This window comes from Serinus canaria, chromosome 10, assembly GCF_022539315.1.
Source record: "Serinus canaria isolate serCan28SL12 chromosome 10, serCan2020, whole genome shotgun sequence".
In the NCBI taxonomy this organism is placed as follows: domain Eukaryota; kingdom Metazoa; phylum Chordata; class Aves; order Passeriformes; family Fringillidae; genus Serinus; species Serinus canaria.
This window is the reverse complement of record NC_066324.1, coordinates 17848010-17864985: the sequence shown is the minus strand read 5'-3', so window position 1 is coordinate 17864985 and position 16976 is coordinate 17848010. Positions and strand designations below refer to the sequence as shown.

Genomic DNA, 16976 nt, shown 5'->3' with positions numbered 1-16976 from the left:
CCGCCATCTCCCCTCACGACGCGCCGCCCGCGGCCGCCTACGCTATTCTCGTGCCGAGTTACGCAGGTGACGTAGCGGCATTGCTGGGCCGCACGCACATTTAGCAGAGGGAGCGCTATTCCCATACCGATTTGCGCAGGTGGCGCAACCACATGGCCAGACCGCACGCAAGTTGCGCAGGAGGCGAGACGCGCCAGGATTCCCGAAGAGGTTTACGCCATCCGTCGGCCGGCGGGGGCGGGGCGCTACGGAGGCGGCGTAAGGAGGCCCCCGCCGGCGGCGCCCCGCCTCAGCCGCGGCGGCGGGGGAGGAGGAGGAGCAGCGGAGCGCGCCCGGTGCGATGTGGCAGCGGTCGGTGTGCGTGGGCCTGCTGGCCCTGGCGCTGGGCTACCTGTGCGTGCTGGGCCCCGAGCTGCCCCCCGCGGCCCTGCGGCAGCTCTCGGCCTCGCTGCTGGGGACGCTGCGCCGTGCCCGCTCGCTGGAGGCGCGCACGGTGGCGGCCTGGCAGGCGGCCATCGTCCGCCCTGCGCGCGGCTGGGCGCGCGTCGCCGTCGGGTAGGTGTGGGAGCGCGCGGGGAGCGCGCCTGGGCCGGGGTGCGCGTCCCGGTGTCCACGTGTGCGGGTATGGAATGTGCGGGTAGGGATGCGCTGCGGCCCCGGCGTGCATGGGATGTATCCCGTACCTGGGATGTATCTGCGCCGCCCAGGTGAGACCTCACCTGCAGAGCTGCTTCCAGCTCTGGAGTCCCCAGCATCAGGACGTGGAGTTGCTGGAGCAAATCCAGAGGAGGCCATGGAGATGCTCTGAGGGCTGGAGCCCCTCTGCTCTGTAGTCAGGCTGGGAGAGCTGAGGGTGTTCACCTCAACAAGAGAAGGCTCCAGGGAGACCTCAGAGCCCTGCCAGGGCCTGAAGGGGCTCCAGGAGAGCTGGAGAGGGACTGGGGACAAGGGATGGAGGGACAGGTCAAGGGCAGTGGCTTTCCACTGCCAGAGGGCAGGATTAGGCAAGATATGGGGAAGGAATTCCTCCTTGTGAGGGTGGTGAGACCCTGGCACAGGTGCCCAGAGCAGCTGTGGCTGCCCCTGGATCCCTGACAGCATCCAAGGTGAGGTTGGACAGGGCTTAGAGCACCCTGGGCTAGTGGAAGATGTCCCTGCCCGTGGCAGGGGATGGAGCCAGATGACCTTGAAGGTACCTTCCAACCCAAACCATTCCATGATTCCATGAAAAAGAACTGGATGTGAGTGCAGCACTGCACCTCCTGCAGTGCTGCTCAGTCAGAGCTGGACGTTGGCCGAGGGGATCAATGATCCAGAACACTCCTGTGGTGGGGATTTAAGCCAGGCTCTGGCCCTGTTGGAGCCCTTCTCCAGAGATATTATTCCTAGCTTGATTGTCTGTAAAACAACTTTGTGTACAGTCTGAGGGTTGGGGTTAGGGTCACCTGGAGCTGCTGATCCATCCAGCACAGGCTGGCAATAAACAGGTACCAGAGACAAGTTATAAAGTGGTGAAAGGAGTGAAGCCTTTCTTTGGGAAGAGGTAACTGAGTCCAGACACAGCTGGAGAGAGATAAGGAGGGAAGGGCTAGGGAAGGCAATGGATGTTGAGCTCAGGGAAATTCAACACCCTTTCTCTTTTTAAAGTGGGAAGAGAACAAGGGGAAAGTTCAGGAATGTTACATTGATCTTATATTTAGCACTTGACTCACTTTCTTTTAAATATATGGACAGGGCAGATAACTTGACTTTGACTGGAAGATTCATCCTTTGGATGTTGGAAGGAGTTATCCACTTCCATGGCTGTGTAGCTCTGTGTTAGCAGAGGAATATGGCTTAGTTTTATCCCTTTGGATCTGTAATGATTCATTAAAACATAAATATGGGGCTAAAATGCTGCTTGAATTTATGGTTTCTTTTCTCTGCGATGCTAGGGAATTTCTCTCTCCTTGGTGTAGCAGGTGATGCACATCCAGAGGATTTCTGGGTTGGTTACCTCATGGAATGGAAAGCCTCAGGGTTTTTCATGTCCTTTATTTTGTGTGATGCAGCTTTTTCTTTTTTGTTGAAGCCAAATCTGATTCCTGAGAGATCACTGCCAAGGGAATGCTGAGTGCTGAGCACTCCTCACTGACAGGGAGCAGGAACTGGCCCTTGGACTGCTGTGGGGGGAGATGTGGAGAAAGTCAGGGATCCTGCAAAAGTTTGATAGATGGTCTGGATCCCTGTCAGTGAAATGTGGGGCAGAGGAATAGAAATGACACTTGACAGCAGCTACAGAAGATGTTTAAATTGCGTCTCTGTGCAGTTGCTGGTGTTATCTCAGGAAGTATTTCCTATTTGTTGTTATCAGTCTGAAACCATAGAGTGAGACAAGAGCAAGTGTTTCTAAATTGTCTTCTGGGGTTCTGGTTCCAGCCAGAAAGTCTCCTGTCCTGTAGTCTCAATTAGGCTGTGATTTAACCAATGAGACATGGGGACTGGAAGTCAGACTTTCCAAAAAGCCTGCATCTGCTGAAATGGTTCTTATCCCTCCTCTACAATTGCAGGATTTTTCTCCTGTTTCCATTGCATTCTATTTCTCTAAGGATGATCCTTTGGAAATTGCCGTTTTCAAATATTTCAACTGACAAATTGCTCTCTTGACTTTTTGTAAACAGAGCCAGCCTGTGTGGGGAGTTGTGTGTGGGTTGGGTATTATTAGGAATAGTTGAAACTCCAGAGCCTGATCTAGCTGACTGAAACACTTTCAGTTTTGTTTTTGACATGCAGTTTTGAATCACATTCACATTTTAAACCCAAAATACATGGGTATTAGAAGCTTTTAAAAGCTTCTAAGAATTTAAAATGCCACTGTTACTATTCCTGTTCTTTTTAAGCAAGCCCAAGGCAGGAAATGAAGTAGAACCTGTATTGTAACATACTCAACCACCTTTGAACCACACAGCTTTCCTTGTTTTCATGCAGCAGAAAGTTAGAAATCTCTCTGTGAGCACAGTAAAAGCCAGTCAAGCAGAGAAAGCTTTAGGAGAGAATTTCAGGAAATTCCTGTGCCTTTTTTCCCTTTGGCTGGTTGTTCTCCCCCTGCAGAGTCAGGGATGTGACCTCACTGCCCTCCCAGGTGCCCTGAGGTCTGTCTGCTTGTCCCAGGATGCCTTTTCTTTCTCTCTCCCAGCGTCAACGCCTGCGTGGACGTGGTTCTGTCTGGGGTGAAGCTGCTGGAGGCTCTGGGTCTGGAGCCCAGTGATGGGAAGAACCATGCAGTCCTGAACTCTGGGCAGGACCTGAAGGAGGCTTTTGCCCACTTCATGGAGAGAGGGGCGGCTGCCGAGCGCTTCTTCAGCGATGCCGAGGCCTTCCAGGACATTGCCCGCACAGCCTCGGAGCACCCCTCAGCACAGGTGGGTCTGCACCAGGAGAGAGCCTTGGAATCCTCTTTCTTACTTCCCTGTCACTGCTGACTTTCATTCTCCCTCTGGAGAGCAAATTATTGAGGAAGAAGCTTGTGGTGTAGCTTGAGTTGTGGTAATGGTTTTCCCTGGGATTCTGCCCCTGCTGCAAATGAGGGGGGGTTAAATGGTGTCTCCCCTGCTGACATTCCCAAACTGAAATGTCAAAGATGCTTCCTGGGAGCCAGATGGGGCTGAGGATGTAAAACAGCCTGGGAGTGAGGAGTTGCCTGATTTTTAGCTGTATTGCCTGTTGTCTGTGAGAGAAGGCGGGAGTGGTTTGGGTTGGAAGGGACCTCAGAGCCCATCCAGTGCCACTCCCTGCCATGGGCAGGGACACCTTCCACTAGCCCAGGGTGCTCCAAGCCCTGTCCAACCTCACCTTGGGATCCAGGGGCAGCCACAGCTTCTCTGGGCAGTCTGTGCCAGGGCCTCACCACCTCAAAGGGAAGAATTCCTTCCATATCCCATCTGTCCCTGCCCTCTGGCAGTGGGAAGCCATTCCCTGTGTCCTGTCCCTCCATCCCTTTTCCCCAGTCACACTCCAGCTCTCCTGTAACCCCTTCATGCCCTGGCAGGGGCTCTGAGCTCTCCCTGGAGCCTTCTCCTGTCCAGGTGAGCACCCACAGCTCTCCCAGCCTGGCTCCAGAGCAGCCCTTGGATCTTCTCCATGGCCTCCTCTGAGCACCTGTGACCCTCTGGGCAACCCATATTCACTGCTTTTCAAGCTCAAATCAGAGTTTAACTGGAAAGTTTGACCTTTACTACTGAAGAAACATCCGCAGTTCCTTTCACTTCACATGGGCACAGGCAGCAGTTTTCACCTCAACCTCGAACTGGAGGAAGAATTGCTGCAGTTTTTAAATGATTCCTTGTCAGCCTTGCTAAAAACCCACAGGGCTTTATCCACAGAGAGGTTGCACAGGAGTAAGGGCTGTTTATGTGCTGAATGAGTTGGTTTTTACAGTGCTGTCAGTGTTGGGAATTAATTGATTTTTGCAGGGCTGTTACCTGAAGGTGAATATTAAGAATATAAAAATAAAGAATGCTCTGCTTGTTGAGAGAATTATAAGATCATTTTGCCTTCAGCCCCAATAACCTTTAGTGACTTGGCTACTGCTGAACCTTGTTCTGAAAAGACAAAATCTCCAGCCTGTGCTGAGGACTAAATGTGTTTAACAGTCCCAAAGCAAGGAGATGCCCACACCCAGCTCTGTTTGTTTTACAGCTTTACGTGGGAGGAAATGCTGCTCTCATCGGGCAGAAGCTTGCAACAAACCCAGACCTGAAGGTACACACATGTTCCAAACATCTCGAGCCATTTGCTTGTGTTCTTTAATTTGCTTGTCTCTTGTTACTTGTGTGTAGGTTTTGGGGATCTGGCAGTTATTTCTTAGGTTCTGCTGATGGAACAAGCTGATTTTTAAAAATTGAATTATTAACTTTTTAAAATCAATTGTGTAGGAGATGCTTAAATTTTGGCAAGAGATATAGCAAGAGAAACTTTGTTTTCCCTTGTTTTCTAGATCCTCCTTTGTGGCCCAGTTGGTCCCAAACTCCATGAACTGCTCAATGATAATGTGGTTGTGCCACCTGAATCCATGCAGGAGAGAGATGAATTCCATCTTATCTTGGAATATCAAGCAGGTACAACGGAGCAGGTGTTCAGTGGTACCCCTGAACATCACTAAGATCAGTGCACAGCCTGAGGGGTGTCATTCTGAACCTCCAGAAACACTAAAATGCTCCCTGAAAACAGAGATTTAACCACTTTAAATCTGATGAAACTGGTAACCCCTGATGAAACTCAGGGTAACCTTCATGTAATGAAGGTTAAAACAGTTCTAAAAGCTAAAATGGCTTTTCTTGCTGCTGATGGAACCCATTGAATTTGTGATCTTACCCAGGAATGAACCAGTTCACAGACACTTGGTCCTGTTTGCTCCAACCCAGGTGAGCAGTGGGGCCGAGTGAGGGCACCCGCTGCCAACCGCTTCATCTTCTCCCACGACCTGTCCAACGGTGCCCTGAACATGCTGGAAGTGTTTGTGTCCAGCCTGGATGAGTTCCAGCCTGACCTGGTGGTGCTTTCAGGACTTCACATGATGGAAGGGCAGAGCAAGGAGATGAGGCAGAGGCGGCTCATGGAGGTGAGCTACTGAATCCCTGGAGTTCCTTCAGTTCCCCTCCAGGTGTTTCATGGCAAGGCCTTGTTTTCCCAGGTTGGAAGGTGAGGAGGGCTGTGCCTTCAGAGCTCCCACAGATCTCAGTACTGAATGCCAAAAGGAGAGTGGGAGCTGCAGGAATGGCTGAAGTCTAATCATGTAACACTGTCTTTTCTTAGATTCCGTGGCTTGTCTAGGGAAAAGAGGGGCTGGTTGCCTGGCTGGAGGGGGTTGACCTTGTTACTGGCTTTCTCTAGCAGCTAAACCAGGCTTTTTCTATGCTGGACACTGAGATGATCTAGGTTACAATCAACATCTGCATTTCTTAAAGAGCATCTGTCTTGTGCCACCTGTTTTGCAGCTGAGGGCTTGTCCTGATGCAAGGCATTGGCATGTTTCATGTGCTAGGATCAGCTTTTCTGCAGCTGATTTGTGAGGGCTTTGGAAGTAATCCATTAGAAAGGTTCTGAGCTGGGAGCAGATTAAGGTTAGATACAGTTTTCCTGCCCTCAGATTCTGCAAAGTAGAAGTTGTTTTATTTCCTCTCCTTAGCAGTACATACACAGACATCCCATTGAAATGTTTATATCCACACACAGGGAGATTAAAGGATGTGAATCTTGAGTCACAACCCTTTTTCTTCTTCTGTTCCTTAATAAATATGTGTTCTAAGGTTGTTTTTTCCTTTTTTCTTGTAGGCTGTGGCCTCCATCTCTGATATCCCAACTGACATTCCCATACACCTGGAGCTGGCCAGTATGACTGATCAGGATTTTATGAGCAACATTGTGCATCAGGTAAGGAAAATGAAAGGACATGCTCTTTTCAGTTCAGGATCACAGTGCACACACTAGTGCATGAGTATAGAAGTAAAACCTCAACATTTGGACTATACATTGGAAGATGAATTGAGGAATGAATTTGAGCTGAGTTTATAATTTTAAAATATCCTTTGATTTTTTTGCAGAATTTCTTTCCTGGTGGTTGCTTGTTTAGCTTGACACAGCTCTGATCTCAGTGTTATGTTTTATGTGGAGCTGATGTGTTGTTACTCTTTACTGTCCAAGTGTGTGTCTGGAAAATTAATTGCACCAAATGGAATGTTTTCTTGGCTAAGCAATTCTTGCCAACTTGTGGAAGTGCAGTGACTGGGAACCTGGGTGCTGCTTCTGCTGAGCCAGCAACAGGGTACTGCAAAAAGCCCAGCCTGGGGAGGAGTCCCAGGTGTGACCCAGCTCCTGAAGGCAAACCTGCCGTTCCCTGTTTCTGTTAGCAGGTCTTTCCCCTGGTGAACTCCATCGGGCTGAACGAGCAGGAGCTGCTGTTCCTCACCCAGTCTGCCTCTGGTCCCCACGCCTCCCTGGCCTCCTGGAGCGGCATTCCCGACGTGGGGGTGGTCAGTGACATCCTCTTCTGGATCCTGAAGGAGCACGGCAGGACGGCGGAGCGGGCCTCGGACCTCACCCGGATCCACTTCCACACTCTGGCCTACCACATCCTGGTCACCGTGGACGGCCACTGGGGCAACCAGGTGGCAGCGGTGGCAGCTGGGGCCAGGGCTGCCGGCACCCAGGCCTGTGCCACCGACACCATCGACACCAGCAAGGTCTTCCTCAAAGCTCCCCTGGAGTTTGTCACCTCCCACACGGAGGCACCATCCAAAATCTCCCTCAATCCAGACGAGCCCGTGGTGCAGTGGCACAGGGAAGGCATCTCCTTCCACTTCACCCCCGTGCTGGTGTGCAAGGATCCCGTGCGGACCGTGGGGCTCGGGGATGCCATTTCAGCTGAGGGACTGCTCTACTCTGAAGTGTATCCTCAGTAGCAAACCAGGACCTTCCTTCTTCTCCAGCACTGCACGGGGTCTGAGACCCGTGGATTGGGATTTGAAGCAGTGGTGGTATAGGAACAGAACCAGGGTGTGGTGTGTTTTCTGGGTATGACTGTAAAAGAGCCAAAGAATAATTCCAGGTATAAACTGTCAGCTACATTCCAGTCACTCAGCAGTGACTCGAGCGCTTCACGTGCAGGTCAGGTGCAAATGTTTTAATATTTAATGTGAAAACTGGCTTTGTCTTAAGGGGGAGGGACACAAAGACCAAAATCCCTGGCTGGCAAAGTTTGCTGTTCGTAGCTCAGAATGGGTCTTTGGTAGTGCTGCAAAGTGCAGCAGCAGGAGAATTTCCTGCCCCTGGATCCCAGGGAGAGCACAGCAGTGCCCAGCCCTGCTGTGCCTCGGGTAAATTCAAAATAAAAGGCTTGTGGGTTATCTCCTCCCAGCACTTTGCAAACCTTCCTTGGGGTGAGGATGGAATTACTGCCTCGTGCAATCACCTCTCTGTGTGCTCAGCCCCACAGGGAGCCACGGTCCCAAAATGTGACACAGACTGAACCTACTCCAGGCTGCACAGGTGATTCTGGGTATCTGTGACTAAGGGTGTTCAACCCAGCAGCCTGTGCTTAATTTTTAGGAAACAAGGAGTGAAGATAATCAGGTTTTCTGTTTGGGGGACAGCTCTGCTTCCCTGCCAGGGAGCCCCCAAACCATTCCCCGTGTTTGCTGTACACTAAATACTCTGCTAATGGTGTGTTACAGAAAAGCTCTTGAGTGCTGGAGATTAATTTTTGGTTGTTTGAGAATGGTTGTGCCAAATTCTTCAGTCTCCCTGCCCTCTATTAGGAAAGGTTAATATATCAGGGAGGGTCCCTCTGGAAGCTCAAAAGCTGCAACAGTATTTTCCAGGTAAGGCTGAAGTGAGGTGGCCTTTTTAGGGTTTGATGTTCGGTTTTTTTTGACTAGGTCACTGATAGTATCTTTGCTCTGACCTTTGAAATTAAAAAAGCAGAATCATGTCTCCTTGTTAAATACTTTGCTTCTATTTTTTTACCTTTTCACAGTCACACACTAAAAACTGTAGAGCACCAGCATGGTTTTCTCTCTTCCCAGCATGGTTTTGTCTATGGCCACTTCAGGAACCTGGAGTGTATTTGCACAGCTCTCAAGCCAGTTTTCAGTAGAACTGGGTTAAGTGCAATCAGCATGTCTGGGCAAGCCTGTGCCTTAGCAGAGCTTGGCAGAGGTTGTTCCAGGTCAGTCTTTGCACCTGAATGGAGGGAGGAGAGTCTGTGTCACTCAGGGTGGAGTGATCTGTTGCAATAACACTGTCAGGCTGCTGTCAGCGATGTTCTCTGTTGGGAAGAGCCATCCTGGCTGCTCTGCAAGGATGCAAATTGGCAGCTGTTGTACTTGCACTGACTCAGCACACAGTGCTGTCTGTCATGTGTATTCAGCTTTCCCCCTGAGCAGTGTTCTGTGTTGTACAGAGCAGAAGTACAGTCAGTGCTGTGTTTTCCTGCAGCTCAGCCCACCTTGAGCTTCCCTTGAGTGTCAGCATTTTATCCAGGTGCAGGATCTTCTTAAGACTGGAAGCATTTCTGCCCAGATTATTTTTTTATGATGATGATTATTACTACTATTATTATTATAATTGATAAACTGTAGCACAGCAGTTGGAGTTCTGGTTTAGTCTTCCAAAACTGAAAATAAATGAAAAGAACCTCTCTTTTTGGCTCACTTAGAGGTCCAAGGCCATTAGCAAGGCTGTTTTGCAGCCTGGGATGGTGGCCTTTTGGCACTCCACTCCTAGGGCCACCAAAGGCCATGGATCTGCCAGCTGGAAACTGATCCTTGGCTTATACTGGATTCTGGACCTGGAAACAAAACTAAATACACACAAGCTGTCACCAGCAATGGCCCTGCTGCTGTATTCCACTTCTTTCTTGCTAAATCACTTCCAGGGATGTGAGGCTGATGGGAGTGACATTCCTTAGGGCCACCTAAAAACACACGACTGCACATAGAACCTTGTCCCAGGGTTAGCTATGCTTGCACTGAACAGGCTAAAATTAGCTTTTTTAATCTGAGTCAGTAACTGTTGTAAAGAATCATTATAAAGGAGCTTACTCCTTAGGAATCATCTGGGCCAAAAAGCTAAAGTGATATAATTATAGTCAGCTCCTTCTTCCTGCTGCTCCTCACAGGTGAACATTTCTGCTGCAGCCCATTCTGGGTGTGCTGGGAACACCTGGCAGGGGCAGTCCCAGCTCTAATCCCAGCAGCTGGGGAGGGCCAGGCTGCTGCTCTACCCATATCTGTTTTATCAGGCACACAGAGCTCATCTGCACCCAAAGTCACTTCCCAAGGAGAATCCTTAACCATCATGACCTGTTCATCAGCTGTGCCAGTGGGATCCCTGATTAAGTTGTGGAACAATCTATATGGTAATAAATCTGAATTGAATGGAGGGGCCCAGCAGCCTTTGCTTTGTTTCACATGCTGTGAACATGATGTGCTTAACTTCCTTCTGCCTTCCCAAATTAATGACAGGGAGACAGAGCTGCTGAAATGCTTCCCCTGTACTTGTAGTCTGCACAGCTACAGTAGTGACAACAAAGAAAAGTATTTCTGCTTCAACAGCTGCAGAAATACCAAAGCTTCAAAACTAGCTTGAGCTGACCCTGTTCCCCCTCATCCTCTGTCTCTACAAATTCTGTTTGTTCTCCCGTGTTACTTGTACCTTGAAATCCCCAGTGATGGATGACTCAAACCTCAGCCAGCCTCGCTCCTGGAGCAGGGTTTGCAATGGAAATGTTTATTCACACAGATTCTGCTGGAGATGCAGCAGCAGAGCTCAGCACTGTGACAGCTCTCCATGGTAAAACCTGTGCACTTTGCTATTTTCACTTGTGTGTTCCTGCAGCCACCTTGGCTTGGGTTTATTTTGCCTTATCCATGATCCAAAAGTAGCATTATTCCCATGTTTTCTTTGTATGGCACTTACTGAGGGTCAAGTGCTGGATTATTTGGGAGGTGTGAATCACAGGGGCCTGGCACAGTCTCACAGGACACATTCCTTCTCCACTGTGCCCTTGGTGCTGTGCCATGGAAGAACCAATCCCAAATCCAATTCTTGCCAGTTTAAAGGCTCTTTACCTCTGTTCCTCTCTAGGGGAGTTTCTCAGCATTACTAAGAATTACTTTATTTTCTTTTGTTTCCTGGTTATCTCCTGTTGGGATGTGTGAGATCCAGTCAAGTCTGACCTCCTTTCCAAAGTTCATTTACAGAACTGGTGCTGAAATGTTCTTCCTCAGCCTTTAGCAAAGACCTCATTAACTGCTTTGTGCTGGATGTTTTAGAGCTCAGCTCAACTCATTAGCCACTGGAATCCAAAGCCTGGAGAGCAGCAGAGCACTAAATCCATTCCAAAACCCAATGGAAAACCATCAGCAGTTGTGCTTGGGTTCTTTTTTCACTATTTATTCTGTAATGATACACTGAATTATCAAGGTTTGTGTGCCACATGGTGACTCTTCCAGCTATGTCCTGAGCAAAGAGTTAAATAATGGGAGAGTTCTGTGAAATGGTACAAGAGAACTCCATTTCCAGTTATCCTAAAATGTTGGTTGGGGGTTCTTTTGGAGCTTGCAGCTTAGGTGAAAGCTGAGGGTTGTGAATGAGTGAACAGCTGAAGGGTCTCTGTGCCAGCATTGTCTCTGTGCAATCTGTTCCAGAGCAGCCCTGGCACAGACTTGTGTCACACAACTGCTGCCCTGCTATTCCTGGGCTAAGGAACCTCAGAGTGTTAGAGAGAACAGGAGAAAAGCAGAGCAAAATACTGGGTCTGAGTAACCTTGGCAGTAAACTTGGATCTCAGAGCCAGGAATGCTGGTTCTACCTCTTGGAGATGTGGGATGAAGTTCTCCTCTTTCACTCTGGAGCAGTTCCTTGTGTGATATCTCAGCTGGATCCAGGCAGAATTCTCAGGGACTCACTGATCCAGACTCTGGTGGGAGGATGTTCCCTCAGGAAAGGAAAGGTGCAGGTTGCAAAGAGCACATGGCCTCCTGTGCCAGGAGCTCTGTTCCCAACAGCTTGGGAGCAGCCTGTGCTCAGCAGATCTCACAGCAGCTGAGGAACACAAATGATGGCAGGAATTATCCCATTAAAATGCAAGGGGAGGCAATGGAAAAAAACCTCCCCTGTGAATTTCTCAGGAAAGCTGCCCCTCGGTGCAGACTGGGTCAAACTGGGTTCAAATCTCACCTGTGTCTTCCATTAAAAACAGAGTTTTTGGAGCAGTGTAGTTTGAGGGAGTGGTAAAGCTTTCCTTGTAGCAGAACTGGGTTTTCTCTTCTAGAAAAGTCTTGGCAGATGGAGTGCTTGTTAGAACATGGGCTCTTTTTGAATGCATTTATGTGTGGAGATTATTATTTTAGTAAAGCTTTCCCCGTTCAGCACTGGGGCTTGTCTGTCTCTGCAGAAGAGGCTTTGCCAACTGAAACCCACTCCCCAACTGGGAAATCTAAATTCTGAACAGCTTTAAGGCCCCCACATCCACCTTGCTCAGTCACAACTAAGCAAACAAGTGCAGCATGTAGCCACTAATACTGCCTGTACCATAAATCAGCAGCATGTTGTCTCAGGGACCTCAACACCACATTTTTTGGGTTGAGCACATGTTGCTGGATAGACACATCATTACTCTTGGCTGGAAAAAGGTCTTGCCACCCAGGCATTGATGTTTGAATGACTTTTGTTTTGTTTCCTGTGCAGAAGCCAAGATGCAAAGTACCTTGTGAGCTCTGCTTTACCCTGTTCATCACAGACCTTTCCCTAAAAAGGGGAAGAAAAGTCCTAAAGCAGATGGTTTCTGCTTCCCTCCAAATTAAGCTCATGATTCTTTTCAGTTAAGGGGGGGGGAAGAGGGGATTAGAATTATGCCTGATGCCAGAAACAGGTTTTGGAACATAAGGTGTGATTTCCAAAATCCCTAAATGCCTCAGTGCAGTCCTGCTGAAGAGTCCCTTGCTTAATTCCAGCTGAAAGGGCAGTCCAGCCTCATTACCATTAGCACAAAAATGCTCTCCAGAATGGTCCCAGGAATTCACTGCATGCAAATGCCACCATCACCATGCCCAGGGAGGAAAGGGGACAGGACAGGAATTGCAGCTCTATTTATTATCCAACTGGAATTACATATTTAAAAATGCTCCCCCAGACATGAAGCTCCCAGGAAGAAAGAAGGTGTTACTGCTTCATTTCATAGAAGAATTGGTTCACTGTTGCATAAGCTTTTCACAAAATATCTATTTAAAATAAAGCCCTCCACAGTACCTCCAAGTGCAGTATGTGCTCCCTGTGTGACACTTATCCCACCAAAGCATCATAGGACAAAAATCTGCCTTGAATTCAAATTTTGGGGCTGAAGTGAAGAATTCACAGCCCCTGCCCACCCCTGCTCTTCAATCCTCACCTCTTCTTCCCAGGCTGCAGGGACTTTCAGTGTAAGAAATTAAATGTGAATAAAAATCTCTGCACTGTACCTGACTGACACTGTTTCTTGTCTGGTTTGTTTCAAATTGCCAGTCTCTGCAAAAAAATTCTGTTTAACTCCTGGCAGGAGGGAATCCTTCCTTACAGAAGTGCTGCCCTGGGGCTGAACTGACACAAAACCCAGCAGAAAGGACACCTGAGAGGAAAAAAAAAAAAGCCACATTTAAGATAAGCAGTCACTTTGGGCTACCAGAACCCAGGGGAAAGTGAGGGGTCCTACTCTGAAGTTCAGTGTTCTCCAGGGAGCAGGAGAGCACTGCAGCTCCTGGCTGGGCTCTAAAGATGCATTAATGCCTTTTGGATAAGAGCAACAGACCACAAAGCACAGCTGAAAGCTGGGATGTACCCAGACCCCTGCTCATGCTGCTGTATGTTTCCACGACTAACTTTCCTCTCTTGGGCTGGTAATTATGGAGGGATACAGTCCAACAGTGCAGAACTAAAAGGAGAAAATACATTGTCAAACAGCTGGGGAGCTTTAGCAGCAAACACAGAGACCTGAAGGTTCTGTTTGCTGGCTCTTTATGCAAACTCAGCTGCTCATCATTTCACTGGAAGGGTTTGATTCTCCTCACCATCCAGGATCCTAAATCACTACTGCTGGCTTTGCTAAAGGTCCTTCTGGAGGTCTCACACCCAACCTGTGGAGAGCTGGACCCTCCAGTCGTGTAGTGAGTTGTGACTGCACTAAGAGGAACTACACAGAAACCTCTGCTCACTGCAGTGACTCCTTGGAACAAGGCAGAGCCACAAGCTGAAATCACTGACAGAATACAGCTCCATCCAGACTGACTGACAGTGGGGAGAAGCCACCACGGGGCAGGGTGGGGCAGGTGCCTTTCCCCAGTCCCAGGCAGCCCTGGAGAGGCTCCTGCACTGCCTGTGCTGCCCAGAGCTGCCCTACTCTGCTGCCTCCTGGCTCTGGTGCTTCTCCTTCCCCTGCTCCTCATCCCCTGTGGGAGCTGAGTTCTCCTCGGGGCTCGTTTCTGAGTCCTGCTCCTGTTCTGGTTCCAGAGGCAGGGAGGGAGGCTTTTTTGGCAGAGCTGGTGTTGCAGCACCTGGGGAGAGAACACAGTTAAAGTTACTCTGTGCCTGTGTGTTGTCTGCTCTTTGTCCTTCCCAGCAGCGGAGGTGCAAAACAATCACAGCTTTTAATTATCCTCACGTTACTTCTGCCTAACATTGGTTTATTGACACTGAGTTATCCAGACCTTACAGTGCCTAAGTCCTGCTGAAAGGAAGCTCAGGTACAGTCAGAATTCAGTACAAATGTAGGAATTAACTCATGCTCTGGAAGGGAAAACATCTTCTAGAATCACAAATGGTTTGTGTTGAACAGGACCTTAAAGTCCAACTCATTCCACCCCCTGCCATGGGCATGGGCACCTTTCACTGTCCTAGGGTGCTCCAAGCCCTGTCCAACCTGGCCTGGGACACTGCCAGGGATGCAGGGGCAGCCACAGCTGCTCTGGGCACCCTGTGCCAGGGCCTGCCCACCTCACAGGGAAGTGGCACTTCCAGTTCCACTGAAGCTGGTTTATGCTCAAGCTGGAGCCCCAATCAAAGTGCTGTTTTCACTTCACAGCTTTAGCAAATATGGGGAGAGTTTCCAGGCAGCTAAAGTAGCAACTTACAGAATTAAATCACAACAGGACACAAATTGTTTCTATATTTACATTTAAGGTGCCAACTGAAGTTATGAACCAGCTCTCTTCTCTGATCTGGATAATCAAGTCCTTCAGGTATGCCCTAAAGCCTTGGTGTGGTTTATTTTTCAGATTTTCTGGCTAAGTCTTCCCTGCATGGAAAGTTTATTCCATGTGTGAGAAATGGAACAGGTCCTTGGGGATGCCAAAGAAAGAGGCCTGGATTACACAACCACTCTCCTGGTTCAGTCCACAGGCAACAAGACTGAGAGTGACGGAAAATCACCACGATGAGCAACATCTCCAGTGCATTCCCCCTTGGGAGCTGAGGGGTGAGAGGAGGTCAGCCCTGGAATGGCTCAGGAGATGCTCCTACCCAGCCCCAGCACATGCAGTGATGGGTGAGCCTCCAAAGGCTCACACCACCTCCTGAGAACCCTCAGTCCCACTAAATCCAGCAACACCTGCGAGGATGGGTGGCTTTGGAGCAATCCAGCTGCAGTTATTGTTGTCAGAGAATGGATGAAAGTACTTTGGAATATTGTCCATCTTTTCCCTTCTCTGCAGCAGCCTGTCTGTGCATGGCAGCTCCTGGGCTCTTGCAAAGGAAGGCAAGAGGTCTGGCTGCTGAAACTGCTTCCTTTCCAGAGCAAGATCACAATCTCATGCTAATGGAATCTTGCCCATAGTGGTTCAGACAGGAAGGGAAACTTTCCCAGCCTCCCACATCCCTGCAAAAGCAGGAGAGGGAAATACACTACACAGAGCATCTTCCTGAACTCAGAAATCTGGGAAAGTTATCACCAAATATTGCCCTCACTGCTGTGCTGTGTGAGCAAGTCAATCCCTTCCCACACAGGCGCTGTAACTCTTCCAAAGGGAAGAGAGATTTATTTTCTTCTCCCCCACATCTACACTTGAAAGAACAGCAGAAGAGAAGTACCTGGGGGGAGCTGCATGGTTTTCCCATATCCTGCAGCAGAGGACATGGCTTGACCCAGGGCCTGGTTGGAGCCCAAAGGCTGCTGAGAGCTGGACTTCCCTGACACAGCAGCTTTCTGCTTGGATTTGGACTCTTTAGAAGGCTTGGTCCAGACCAGGCTCTCCCCAACCTGCAGGGCAGCTCCCATCTTCTGGGCCATCTCCACCATCTTCTCAAGAAGCAGAAAGAGGAGAGCACTGTAAGCAGGGACGCTTCAGGTAACAATAAAATTAACAACACCATCAAAAAAAAAAAAACTACAAGAAAAGATCTGTGGAGAGCTGGCTACAGTTTGATGCTTGGGGGAAACATCTCCACTAATTCAGTCCCTTAATTAAGAGGGAATCTTGTCTTGCTGTGTATTGATTGAAGAACTGGGCTTCAAAGAGCAGAAAGGAAGTGAGCAGCTCTCAGCAGGCGCTCGCTCCGCTTGGAAAATTCACAAGCACAATTTCTTCCTAATAACTGGACTCAAAGTCAAACCTCCTCCTCATTTGCTGCCAGCCCTGGGGTGGCTCCTGAGCTCAGGCACAAACCTCAGGGTCGAATTCGGGTGTGCTGCTCTCCCTGGCCACGGTGACCTTCCTCTCCATCTCCTGGTACTGGCTCAGGGCCCCCTCCTTGTCACCCTGGTTGTAGAGCAGGACAGCATAGTTCAGGTTGATGAGGGGGTTGCACCTGCAGCAGACACAGGGGATGCATCACATTTCCTGTGGGAACACTTATCCTGCCTGCAATAATGCTAAGGTGTGCCTGAGCAAAGCTGGACACACCTCATTGTCTGGCAGAGTCCTTTGGGAGCATGGCTGAACCCTCTTGCCTGATGGCAGACCCCGTGCTGGGCTCTGCAAGGGCCCCAGGTCAGTGCCAACAGAACCCCCCCATCACTGCCCCCCTCTCTGCCACAGCCAGCTCTGTGCACCTAGGGGCAATCCTGGGACTCTCTGGCCACCCAGCCCCACCTTGTCATACTGAGACAGATTATCCTTCTCTGATTTACCTCAGACTCTCCCAGCACTCCCAGCCTGCAGGAGAGCACTCATCATGGGACAGGCAGTGTTAATAGAGCCCTGCTCTTTGGTTTTATTTTATAACCTGACACACCACAGAATGTGCTGTTTACATAATTCATTTCCTCACCTCCTCTCTCTCCTACCCCAGCAAAACCACACACAACTGCAGGTTCTGCTACAGGTGAGCCCAGGCACCTGCACACTCCTGCCTCCCTTCCTGAATGAAGATTTCACAAGGCAGAACTGCTCATACACTCTCATTTCCCAAACAATCCCTCTCCTTCACTGGGATACATTAACCCTCTCCATCTGGGCTGGCCAGGAGAG

General features: G+C 49.5%; 2 protein-coding genes across 6 annotated transcripts in view; one reads left to right on the top strand and one right to left on the bottom strand.

The window, feature by feature from the left end:
* Positions 1 to 305: 305 nt before the first annotated feature.
* ADPGK (ADP dependent glucokinase) lies at positions 306 to 13002 on the top strand. 2 transcript variants are annotated; one of them, XM_050978378.1, is made up of 7 exons: positions 306 to 555; positions 3176 to 3401; positions 4678 to 4740; positions 4976 to 5096; positions 5403 to 5599; positions 6313 to 6411; positions 6891 to 13002. In XM_050978378.1, the coding sequence occupies exons 1-7, from the start codon at positions 341 to 343 to the stop codon at positions 7437 to 7439; spliced, it is 1470 nt and encodes a 489-aa protein (XP_050834335.1). In that variant the 5' UTR covers positions 306 to 340; the 3' UTR covers positions 7440 to 13002. The 2 variants fall into 2 exon arrangements, with proteins under 2 accessions (XP_050834335.1, XP_050834334.1); XM_050978377.1 differs by having other exon boundaries at positions 6888 to 13002.
* The window catches only part of BBS4 (Bardet-Biedl syndrome 4), a 36326-nt gene continuing 31964 nt past the window's right edge, over positions 12615 to 16976 (bottom strand). For 2 of the 4 annotated variants that reach the window (XM_050978376.1, XM_018913736.3), the window contains 3 exons: positions 16173 to 16314; positions 15598 to 15805; positions 13775 to 14066 (listed from right to left, as the gene is read on the bottom strand). In XM_050978376.1, the coding sequence (XP_050834333.1) occupies positions 13909 to 14066; positions 15598 to 15805; positions 16173 to 16314 (508 nt within the window). In that variant the 3' untranslated portion in view covers positions 13775 to 13908. Of the gene's footprint in view, positions 14067 to 15597; positions 15806 to 16172; positions 16315 to 16976 lie in introns of all 4 variants that reach the window. The other 2 variants (XM_050978375.1, XM_050978374.1) reach the window with 1 other exon arrangement.

Bases quoted from the DNA above. Each gene is read 5' to 3' on its own strand.
- ADPGK (XM_050978377.1), top strand. From the start codon at position 341: ATGTGGCAGCGGTCGGTGTGCGTGGGCCTGCTGGCCCTGGCGCTGGGC. The intron at 556-3,175 runs GTAGGTGTGGGA...TCTCTCTCCCAG, and splicing joins TGGGCGCGCGTCGCCGTCGG to CGTCAACGCCTGCGTGGACG. The intron at 5,097-5,402 runs GTACAACGGAGC...GCTCCAACCCAG, and splicing joins TATCTTGGAATATCAAGCAG to GTGAGCAGTGGGGCCGAGTG.